Source organism: Mus pahari, chromosome 12, assembly GCF_900095145.1.
Source record: "Mus pahari chromosome 12, PAHARI_EIJ_v1.1, whole genome shotgun sequence".
NCBI classification, from domain to species: Eukaryota; Metazoa; Chordata; class Mammalia; order Rodentia; family Muridae; genus Mus; species Mus pahari.
The window spans coordinates 9,121,684-9,133,564 of record NC_034601.1 but is presented as its reverse complement, the minus strand read 5'-3'; the positions used below and the strand labels follow the sequence as shown (position 1 = coordinate 9,133,564).

At 48.4% G+C, this 11,881-nt stretch overlaps 1 protein-coding gene across 1 annotated transcript in view; it reads right to left on the bottom strand.

Moving 5' to 3' along the window:
* Nucleotides 1-2,566: 2,566 nt before the first annotated feature.
* Nucleotides 2,567-11,881, bottom strand: part of Ercc4 (ERCC excision repair 4, endonuclease catalytic subunit) — a 19,655-nt gene continuing 10,340 nt past the window's right edge. Inside the window, exons 7-9 of the mRNA XM_029544745.1 lie at nucleotides 11,056-11,148; nucleotides 6,418-6,530; nucleotides 2,567-3,787 (exon numbers count right to left, since the gene is read on the bottom strand). Coding sequence (XP_029400605.1) covers nucleotides 3,054-3,787; nucleotides 6,418-6,530; nucleotides 11,056-11,148 — 940 coding nt within the window. The 3' untranslated portion in view covers nucleotides 2,567-3,053. The remainder of the gene's footprint in view (nucleotides 3,788-6,417; nucleotides 6,531-11,055; nucleotides 11,149-11,881) is intronic.

Below are 11,881 nucleotides of genomic sequence, written 5' to 3'. Positions count from 1 at the left end.
GAACCATGAATTAAAACAACAAAAATAAACAGTCCTCCAACGGCCCAATGGTACAGACTACCAAGACCTGCTGAAAGAGAAGAACAATCATGTGCAGGAGCGCAGACTCGGACAGGAAATAGCATCAGAATGAGGGCAGCATAACCAAGGGAAGTGACAATTTTTGTCAAAGCCTGGCTGCACTGTCATCTTTTTCTTAAAATTCTTTTGAGGAGACATTTTAAAGTCAAACAAAACTAATGGAGAATTTCCCCCAACAGGGTCTCCAAGGCAGTGTGACATCAAATCCACAGGAGAAGCCAAAGAAGCCCAGAACAAGCCTCCCCCCTAACCAAGTCTCTGCATCTCAAGGACTCTGACCTGGTGAGGGACCTGGTGAGCGCTGGTGAGAGCATTTCCTGTCCCCTGTGAACTGGGGATCACACCCCAGGGATCCCAAACAGTTGTGGGCCTACAGTCTAGTGAGCACTCACCAAAGGGAGTCAGGACTACTGAGGACAGTGCTGATGGCCACCACAGTTGTTTTTGAGACAGGTTTTTACTACATAGCCCTGTCTAGCTTGGAACTCACTATATAGAGAGCAGGCTAGCCTTAAAGTCACAGAGATCCGCCTGCCTGTCTCCCTAGAGCTGGGATTAGTTGGGGCTGTGGGCCACTAGGCTTGCCTTGATGGCTATTATTAAGTAGGCTGTCGCCTTATATAGTTCTAAGAACACCAAGAAAGGCGCTAGGACTTAAGCAAGTAAATTCAAGGATAGTTTCTTATCATCAAGGTTCTATGTAAGCAGCTTGGAACCACAGTGCTGACCTAGCTTTTAAAAGCTCCCCAGGAGCTCCCCAGTATTGATAATTTTAAACAACGACGACAACACAACATCATCAAAGGTAGCAAAATGCTGCTGGGAAACAAAGTCAGATTCTAAAAATGTGTTAAAAAAATATCAGAAAACCAAACAACGGATGGATGTGTGGGAAGCCTTCATCCCTGGCAATGCGCAAGCCTGTCAGCAGAGGAGAGAGGGAGGCAAACGAAGCCCCGTCATGGGTGTCACAGTCATGGGTGTCGCAGTGAACAGCCGACTCGAGCTGACGGACCGGGGTTACAGACTGTTGCAGTAGGTAACAAAGATTGTTTAAAACACTGTCCAGAGAGTTTTGGAATTTTAACTTTGAACGAAATACCCACCATAGCATGTGCTGTGCTAAGATTTTTGTTTTATGGAACAAAACAACAGAAAAGGGAGACAGAGTTACATGGAGGAAGGGGACTGTTACCGTAAGTAGAAGTGGACGTCTGTGTTCACAAGCTGGGAACAACCAGTGCAACTCACCAGGCAGTTCTGTCCTGGTCCAGAAGGCAAATGCATTTTTAACCCTGGGTTGAAACAAGTAGCTTAGATCCCTTTCCAGCATAAGCTTACTGCTTCACCCTTCCCGTTCTCCATCATAAGCTTACTGCTTTCTCCTTCCCATTCTCCACCCCTTTCCATCATAAGCTTACTGCTTTCTCCTTCCCATTCTCCACCCCTTTCCACCATAAGCTTACTGCTTCACCCTTCCCGTTCTCCGTGACTCCAATAATCGACCATGTCTTGACAACCCTTGACATTCATTCCTGAAGGGCTCTGGACAGGATGCTCAGGGAATGTCCTCTTGCATCCTTGGGTTTAAACAACCAAGGACTGGAAATAGAGGAACAATTGAATCTCTTCTAAACACGCAGGCTCTCTTCCTGTCATTGAGGAGCACAGGGAACTGGCCATTATCACCTGTCCTGATGCAGTTGCTGTGAGCCACCTAGAGATGGTCTGAAGTTCACAGGGGGAGACAGAGGTTATAAGCAAACACCACTGAAAGACCGCAGCATGCACAGAATGTACCATCAGAGAAGGTCCTAGAAGGAATGTCCTGTGGATACTGAGGGACAACTGTATTGTTAAGTATCAATAATCAAGATGCCAACATATAAGGTTCAGTTCAGAGTGCTTTTGTTAAAGATGGAGGAGACAGTATTTTTGTTACAAGGTCCACTTTTTCATCAGTTCAGCCAAAGATGGCTGACATGGATGGAACACTCAACCATGTGGCAAGCTAAAATTCATGTGGTATTATTAGTTCTTGAGGTAGAAAATTTACTGTTTGTCCCCAAACACATAAACAGCTAATGCTTAAGTATCACAGTTTGCAAACATCATGAAGATGCGATGAATCCCATTTTAACACAGAACATCCAGTCTAAATCAATCATGAGATTGGTTTGTGGGCCTTTAAACACCTATGTATTTCTTTGGATTTCTTATGTGTTCTCTGAACTGATTTATCCATGTATCCACAATCCTTTAATAAGGAGAGAAACCTACATCTAGAAAGCACCTGGCCCACCTTTGCTCACATTCAGTCCTTACCCAGGAAAGGAGAAGCCGTCAGGACACGACTACGGGCAGGGCAGAGGTGGTGTGCTTCTGGTATGGCACTGGCATCTAACGCCAGTGAAGTGGGGGAACTTAGACTTGTCATTTGGGCTTAGAGGAGGAATCTGGAGCTCAAACACTGAGAAACCAAGAATTCTGAGGAGCCCTTTATTACCTCATCAAATCTTGTCCATCAGCAATTAATTCTGTTAAAAACACTGGCTTAAACAACCGAGTCACAGTACATGTTACATATACCTGGTGACCAGGAGACTAGAGGGCTAGTTTGTCTCTGTGTGTGGGTGGGGAGGAAGCATGCTAGCAACAGCTGCCCCATCTCAGGCCTACCAGGCCAGTGTAAGGACTATGGTGCAGTGCTTTTACCAGCCTGAAAAGTAAACATGGTCTGTGTTTGCTTCAAGGGACAAGATCTCACCACACCCTATTGAAAATGCATCACTGCAGGCCTGGCATAGAGAGAGCACGGAGGGGCAAGAGCCAGCAAGGGAAGATGAGCACACACTTCAGAACGGAGCCCAGGGGGAATTTCTGGCTTCTGGACAAACACCCCGGGGGACAGAATGCCCTGGGAAATAATGAATTGCTATGCAAATGATCAATAAATAGCCATGTGAGAGCAGTCACTTTCTCACTTTGCCTTTGGACACCAAGTCTGCGTAGGCAGTGTGCAGGAAGTCATGTAGCTGCTTGGCATTTCCTGAGTGCCCCAGGATGGTTGTGAGCCGCTCCAGGGACAGGGTGGCCAGCTCTGCGATGTTCTTCACTTGGTTCATCAGGGAGTGACAGTTCTTGGCGTTGACCCCAGGCATCTTCAGCACAAAGTCTTGGGGGCCGGCGTTATATTTGTCCGACTCAGGCAGCGTCTCTGAGTCTGCGGTGATGGCCATGGCTGTGGCCGCATCGGGCTGTGGCTTGTTCTGCTTCAGCTCCTCAAACAGCTCGGCTGTGGCGTGGGGCGAGGGGCACCAGAGCAGCCGCAAGCGCGGGAAGTGCAAGGTGAGGAGTGTGAGCTTGGAGCTCACGTCGCTGCTGCTCATCTCCTGGTAGAAGGCACCTCGTGGTGCCAGGGAGAAGGGCTTGCTTGGGTCAAACTCAATGAGCAGCACAGGCCTCCGGTAGTAGCGTGACATGGCTAGGCACTGGCTGTACAGGCGGCCACTGTGCAGCGAGCCAATGAGGTCGCTCACACTTTTGCGCTCCACACACAGCTCAGGTGTCAGGATGTAATCACCCACCTCCAGAGTCACTGGCTCTATGTCAATACCCCGCCGATGGATCAGAGACGGGAGCTCGCTCCGAAACTCACGCATGTCTACCACGATGCTGGACTGGGTGCCATTCTGCTCCTGGCCACCTATGAAAAGGGGAAATGAGGTCGGGTCACAGGGAAGAGGACTCAGAGATGACTTTGTATAGGTTTAAATGTTTCTGTTGTTAAACTCGGATGAATAGCTATAACACTATCATTCTAAAAATAGAATTTATAGAGAAAGCAGAGGTAGTTTCCTCCAAATGAAGTCAATAGGAAAGTTAACTGTGCTCATAGTTTATGACTTACAATGGCACACAAACACCTTCTCTTTGGTTCCTCTCTGCTCCCTTATGGAGAGTATGTATGTATGGGCTGGGCCTTATATCTCTAGGCCCTATGTGTAGTAGGGGCTAAGAAGACTGCCTTCTGAGCTGTTGCCATTCACTTTTGGGTCTAGAGATGGGAAAGGGAAGACGCTCGGAGCAGCTTCTTACACACTGGTGTGCACGCCTGGGCTATGCTAGTAAGCAGATTCTGAACATGGCAGGTGTGGGATCGAAGGCTCAAAACTTGCATTTTCAACAAACTCCAGGGATGTTGACGCTGTTGCTTTAAGAACAGCCTCATTTGGGTATGAGTGTTATCTATGTGTATATATGTGAGCATGTGCATGTGAGTTTGTGTGTGTGGCATGTGTGTGTGTAGCTATGTTGAGCCTGTATGTGGAGGCCAGGCCAGAGGAAGGTAGTGAGATAAGTCACAGCTGAACGGACTGCTGGGAGGTAGGGCCATCAGAGGCAGGACCACTGGGGCAGGCCACTGAGAGGTGTCCTGCACGCGTACCCTATCATTTTCCTGTTTGCTGCCACAAATGAACAGCTTTCATGCCCACAACCTTCCCCTACGGTGTTCTGACCAATCATAGGCCTGGGAACAACAAGGCTGGCTGGGTATGAACGGAGACCTTTTGAGATAGGTCCAATTACCCCCTCCCGTAAGTTGTTTCATGAGCCACAGAGAAGTGACAAAGTGATCTGGAAAGGGAAAGGCAGCACGTTCAGAGAAGACATCAGCATGGCTGTGAGGTAGGGGAAGGGCCACGAGCCAGGAATGCAGGTAGACTCTAAGGCACTGGAAAAACAAGGAGATGGCTCTTCTACAGACCTGCCAGGAAGAAGCTAGTGAGTGACAGCCAATGGGATTCTGTTTAGCCTGCAGACCTGTGAGGTCAGTCAGTCCTGAAGCTAGTGAGTGACAGCCAATGGGATTCTGTTTAGCCTGCAGACCTGTGAGGTCAGTCAGCCCTGAAGCTAGTGAGTGACAGCCAACGGGATTCTGTTTAGCCTGCAGACCTGTGAGGTCAGTGTGTGCTTCTCAAGCCACCAAGTTTGTGCAATGCTTTACCGTACAACAGGAAACTCAGGCTTCCAAAGGGCAGAGCTCTAGGATGCGTTTTGTGTGTGGTACCTACAGCATGACCTCAATTCCTTCATCCTGCCTTACAGGGTACAGTTCTTCCCAAAAACTTACCAGGCAAGGCAGAGTTAAGTATCTGCTTCAAAAAGGATACAGATATTCTGAAGCAGTGCTCCCCAGAGCACGTGGCCCGAGGCCCTTCTCTACCACATGCCTTTGGGATGTGACCCCAGTTCCCAGGCACAAAAGCAGAATCTCTACGTTAGAGGCCAGCACAGTCATGGCTGTAATGAGCATCTCAGGCCACACGTGCACAGAACACGGGTGGAGATCAGAGAACAATTCTCAGGGTGGCTTTTCTCTTGCTACCCAGTGGGATGGGCCACGGAACTCAGATTTTCAGGCCTTCGTGCAAGTGATTCTAATCTCTGCGCTATTTCTCCAGTCCCTGACAAATACTGATAAAACAAGGGAAGGAAGGAAGAAGGGGAGGAAAGAAGGAAGTTCTTAGGCTCAGGGTTTCAGTGCACGAGCAGCTGGCTCTGTTGATTCTGAGCCTGTGGTGGGCAGAACATGGAAGCTTGAACTCATCGGCCCAGTGGTCTGAATGGACCCAAGGTCAGCAGAGGTTAAATCGTCTTTAACCCTACTGCTTCTCTCAGGCTGCTTGGCTGAGGGCAGCCTACATGGAGGTGGAGGTCCTTGTGAATAAGGATGCTGCACTTGGAGTCCAGCAGACCTTGGTGGCATGCCAACCCCAGAACTGGAAGCAGAAAATGCTTTGGAGCTGGGGGGGCACATCCTTAATTAAGGAGTCCTAGTAATGTGCGACCCTGAGACTATAGGCAGAGGGACTTGGGGAAATTGTCCTTCAGCTATTGTGTGAGCCAACTGGCTTCCTCGGGCACAGAGCCCATGCAGCATTCTGAAGTCTTCACTGGTAGAGTTCATCTGCCGCCTCCCCGAATCATTTCCTCTTCAATAAAAAAATCATTTACTATTATTTTAATTGTGTGTGTGTGTGTGTGTGTGTGTGTGTGTGTGTGTGTGTGTACTTGTATGATTTTCTATGCAGCACAGGAGTGTATGTTCCTGGAGAGGCCACAGAATGGTGCTAAAAGTCACAGGCAGTTGTGAGCTGCCTGATGTAGGTGCTGAACTGAAAACTCAAGTTCTCTGCAAGAACAGCCAAGAGCTCTTACCAGTGAGCAATCTCCCTTGCCCGATTCATGGTTTTAAGAGTTTATGTAAAAAGCTCGCTCAGCTATGTGGCTCTGGTTCCTCAGAAGGCAGACGTGGTTCAGGGTAGGGCTTACCGGCTTTCCTCGTGTCCGTGGGAGCATCCACGGCTGCTGTGCCTCTTGCCAGGTCCAGGTTGGTTTCATCTCTGCCTTCCCTTTCTTCGGGGACAACCATGCTAGCTTTTTCCCTGGGGAACAAAGACCATAAGCACCACCTGAGTAATCTCAGCATTCTAGATCAATCTTTTGAAAAATCTAATCTCTAAGACAATCTATATGCTGGCAGTAGGGGTGCACACCTATAATCCAGGACTCAAGAGGCTGAGGCAGGAGGATTGTCTCTGATACATGACTGGAGGGTAAAGCAAATGCAAGAGATACATTAGAATGAAACACCAGTAGGACTGGCCGGAGGAGCCCAGCAGACCTGCTGGCCTCTTTTTCCACCTTCTAGAGTTGCGAATAAGAAGCTCTTTTAGTGTCTGTTATGTGACTGAGCCTGCCCCAACTGGCTGTAAGGCTAAGGCATTGTTAACACTGAAAAACAAATGAAATCATTTAAAGTCAAAATTTTTTAGGTAAGGAGGGAAAGTTCAGTCAATGATTAAGAAAAAGAAAAAGAAAATGCAGACACGATGGAACTCAGATCCCTCCCTTCCTGCCCAGGTGGGAGGCCCCATCATCCACCTTTAGTTTCAAAGGAGAACCAAGGTCAAAACAAGAATAAAGTTTATGTCCGAGATTACAACAATCAGTATCTGGGGGACTGATCTGGGAATAGCAGTTACTCCTCGAGGGTGTGCCCTGCTCTGGGTTACAGGATCAGGATATAAATGTGATCACTGGGCTGGCGAAATAGCTAAGTGGGTCCAGGAGCTTGCCATAAGCCTGACTACCCAAATCCAAGCTCCAGAACCCACTTGGTGGAAGGAGAAATGACCCCTGTAAGCTGTCTTCCAACCTCCACATGGTATACATGCATACATCCATGAATATAGACATACACACATGAAATACCCAAACAAATGTAACAAATCATGCACTCCTTCCAGTCTTCAGAGTAACCCAGTATCACATACACATATGTTAGGAGGATTGTTCCCGTATCATGGCAAGCGTGGTGGTTCCTGTTTAAATCCAGGAAGTGTGTGATGACTACCCCACGAGGCTTAAGTCCTAAGAGTCTAATCTACCTGGGGCCAGAGCATGGACAGCTGGGCTGTTTTCTCTTGAGGCTTGCAGCAGAGCTGAGGAGGCAAAGCCACCACAAACAAACCCACAGAGCTGAGAACCTCAGCAGGCGGGGGCTAGGTAAGCCCGAGGAGCTGTGAGAGGAATGTGTCTCCACCAGGTCTGAGACGCTCCAGAGCACAGCTCCCTTAAACTCTGTGGACAACAGAATGGCTTTCATACCGTCCTCTAGGCCAGGGCCAAGGGCTCTGGGAGCAAACCCTTGCCTGGCACTGACCCCAGCAGCAACTCCTGGTCACGCCCGATGTACCCAAGAGGACAAAGGCAAACTGTCAAGAGCACAGCCAGCAAATCCTCAATGTTAATTTTTAACCTTTTTGTGTTTTCTGTCTATCTACTACTTTCATAAATTAAGCTACAGATCACGTGGAGGTGTGAGGTGTGTGTGTGGAGGGGGCTTCCTGATGAATGTGCCGCCTGTGGGTGGATATAGCACAGACAGGAGGAAAAATCTAGTTCTTACTGGCAGTGTGACCTGGGATAAGTCATTCAGTGGCTCCCTGCCTCAATTTATTTTCCTATCTGTAAAATGGGAATAATGCCAATAAATCTATCTGAAAAGACTGACTATGGTGTGCATGTAACACATTGGGTGGGCTCTTGGCATCCCGCACCTGCTATGGTTACCCAGGGTCACACTGGGACACCAAAGGACTGCTTTCAGACGAGGCTGGTGCTGTTTCCCTTTCTGAGAAAACTCACACCCCAGGAAGGAACTGCAGACCATAAAGAAAGCAAGTCTTGCTGAGCAGCACACGGGAGCTTAGTAGACATTACCAGTGCCAACAGTACCTACTCCTTAACTCCTTATCCACATTAGGCACGGATGTCGCTTTCATATGCCACCGATTTCCCTCTTATTCCTGTGTAGCCCAGACTTGCTTGGAGTGCTGAGATGGTCTGTGGTCTGTGAATGGCTCTCATGATGATGTGAGGTGGGAGGGAGGAGCTGAGGAGCCTCTGTGGCATCCAGGTATGCCCTCTTCTGCGATACCAGTTTCTTACAGGGCAGCCAACCGATCCTGACTCTTACCGACCTATTCACCAGGCGGCACCTCGCCCTTACTCTCCAGCAACTAAATCTGGTCTCTCTACTTGTCTGCAGTCTACTCTCTCTAAAGCAACTAAGCAGCCCTCATTTGCTGCCTGTCTGCCTGATTCATTGCTCTCTGGTTAGTTTAAATAGCGGCCCAGTGTTGTTCTTATAACATCTCCCATGGAGGTCTTGGCAAGAGTCTGCTCTCTTACTGTCACAGTAAACTTTCTCCCAAGCTCAGGCGAGGTGCAGATGCTCTACTGGCAATGTACCACATGTGTAGCCAAAGCTAGGTCCTGAGCCCTAGTGTGAGGGTGTGCTGTCCCTCAGGCCTGGGGACACAGGGACAAGTGTTTGATCAGTGTATGCTCCCTGTGATTGCTGCTGAGGGCCTGATTTTGCTGTGGCAGGATGCAGCTGGAGAGACGAAGTCGGTCACATGGGTGCTGTGCCTATGAGACCAAGGCTCAGTGAAGATGGTGGACACCAAGGCTGCGCGAGGGTCCCTGCTGCCATGTCAGCATGTGCTGTGCCTGTAGCTGTAGGTGGGCTTGAGTGCGCCTCCACGGCTCAGACGTGCTTGGTTCCTGCACTTCACTGTGACTTTCCCTGCTGGTGTTTAGCTGTGTCCTTTTGCTGGGACAACCTAACTATGACTCCTTCCAAGCAGATCTCTGTCTGGAGAGTGACCTTGGTGACCCTGACACAGGAAAGCCAATGACCTAATAAGGACACGTAAGCTCTAGGTGTTTATTTGTAATTTGATGACAATACTTTGATCAAAGCAAAGTCAGATACAGAATATTTTTAAAGCAGTAGGAACTGTGGGAGGTGCCAGCCCACACTGGGAGGTGCTGCATCTCTGACGTCTCCTAAGCATTTCTTGAATCTGCCCCTTTCTCTTGCTTACCCTCTCTTTGCTACCAGCTTCCTCTCAGCAGACAAGTGCATCCCTGTCTCCTTTCATAGACAGCTTTACTAGAGTAAGTGCCGCATGCCACCTGCAATGTGCAGTGCTGCCACAAAGTCCCCAGGCTCTGAGCTTTTGAACCTCTGATCAATGTGACCCTGTCCACACAGGATTTGCATATATCAGATGCTCAGTAGGAAATGTCACTGCTGGACACTCAGAGGGCAGGGGCTCTGAGAACTGTAAAGAAGAGGTTATTTGCGTAATAAGACAATACTTTTGAAATCACTTTTAAACACACACACACACACACACACACACACACACACACACACACACACGAAACAATCCCATATGCACTTGCGTAGGCTAAGAGGACAGAGTAACAAGGCTACCTGTCTAGCAGCTTCAAGGAAACGCCCCTATGCTAGAAGATGTAAAAGGAAGGGTGACATACCAGTGGACTGAACTATAAATACCCATTTCTAGAAATGTCTGCGCTGGATTAACCTGAGTATACAGATGCTGAACACCCGTAGTCAACTCCGTCGGATGCTGTCCACACTGGGATCCTGTCTAGCTCCATGCCAGGCTTACTGCCCATGTCTAAGGCACGGAAAGCCTGCTAGGAAGCCATAGCTATTGTTCTTTGGCCTGGGCTTTCTTTGCCTCAGCTCTATGATGTCCTCAGATCATCAGTCTACTACAAGTTTTTGGTATGGCTCCTGGAAGGTCATCTGATCTCCCAGATGCTTAGGGATAAGAGGGTAGCCAGCCAGTTTGTGACTGTCCCATGCTCCTTCTGTTAAACTGGAAACCACCAGGTTTGGGAACATGGCATCCATACTTAGTTACAGTGGTCAGAACTGAGGTGGGGGTGGAGATTAAAAGCGCTTCCCAGACACCACAGAGATGCTATAAGGAGGGAAACCCACGACTGAAATGAAGGATGCTGGAGCAGAGGCTGCAGGGCTGGAGAGTGTCTCTCCTAGAATAGTGTTTTGTGGCATGTCTGATGCTGACCGTCAAAAACAGTTTCCCTTACACATTTCTGATATGAAAAATCTGAAATTCAAAATGTGACAAATTGTAAAGTGTTTGGCTGGCCAACACAATGGCACAACTGGAAATTCCATGTCCAACCCTGTGTGGGTAGCACTTACAGAAGTGTCCAGCTTGTTGCCTCCAATGACCTTCAGGCCACAGGTCTAACAAACACACGACTTCACACTCAGGATTGGATCCCATCACTAACATATCTATTACCTATACGGAAATATCACAACATTTGAGATACTTCTGGTTCCAAGTATTTCAGGTAAGAGATACAACTTGTATTCTACTCATCAAACCGACAGTGAGCAACTGCACAGGTAAGAGAGAGGGAAGAGAAGGGGAGTGCGTAGCAGGCAGACTTTGGGCACCAGCCACCCCCCAACTCATGACCCCACCCCTTCTTTGGGCGCCGTTTAATATTCCTACCAGAGTAGGACCCAGGACAGGCCAACCACCTCACCTTATGAGCTTTTCAAAGGCTTCCTTTTCTTTCCGCAGAGAGGTCAGGTAGCGCTGCTCTTCCGTGGAGCCTCCGTAAATAAGAAAGTAAACCCTGTGGGTGAAGACAGAACTTTTAAGCTGCAAAGATGTAACCTTAGTCCCTGGAAGGTCCTGCACAATGGAGCATCTAGAGCAGCAGGTCTGGAGGCTCAAGTCACAGGCACTGAGGAGGAGGAGGAGCAAGTCTCTCCCGTCCCACCGCGCAGCATCCTGCCGCGCAGCGCCCCCTTTCCTGCCTCCCCACCCCCCCAGCGAGCAGCTCCTCCACCCCAGCCCTCACCCAGTGCAGGCTCCTCCAGGCTGCACCAGATGGGCCTGCTAAGGGTCCTAGGGTTGTCACCCAGGGAGGTTTCTTTTTCTTTTCAGCAAAAGGAGGATCACAGTTCAGGTAAACACTGAGAGAGCACTAGAGGATAAGAATTCTTTCTTCATAACTATAAACAAAAAAATGAAACCCACAAAGTCTCTTAGAGGCTTCATTTTTAACTTTTTCTTTGTACTTCTGCCAAATGATAGCTCAGAAGTGGGAAATCATCATTAGAATCAGCTTAGGGAAATTCAATGTTAATGACAAGCAAACAAATTAAACAGCTAAGACCTTCACTCTCTGTACTTTCTCAGTTCTCTTTATCCATGTCACAGCAGAAGGGAGCCAGGAGCGGTTTACACATGGATAGTATCAGGAACCTTCTTTCTTTCTTTCTTTCTTTCTTTCTTTCTTTCTTTCTTTCTTTCTTTCTTTCTTTCTTTCTTTCTTTCTTTCTTTCTTTCTTTTCTTCCTTCCT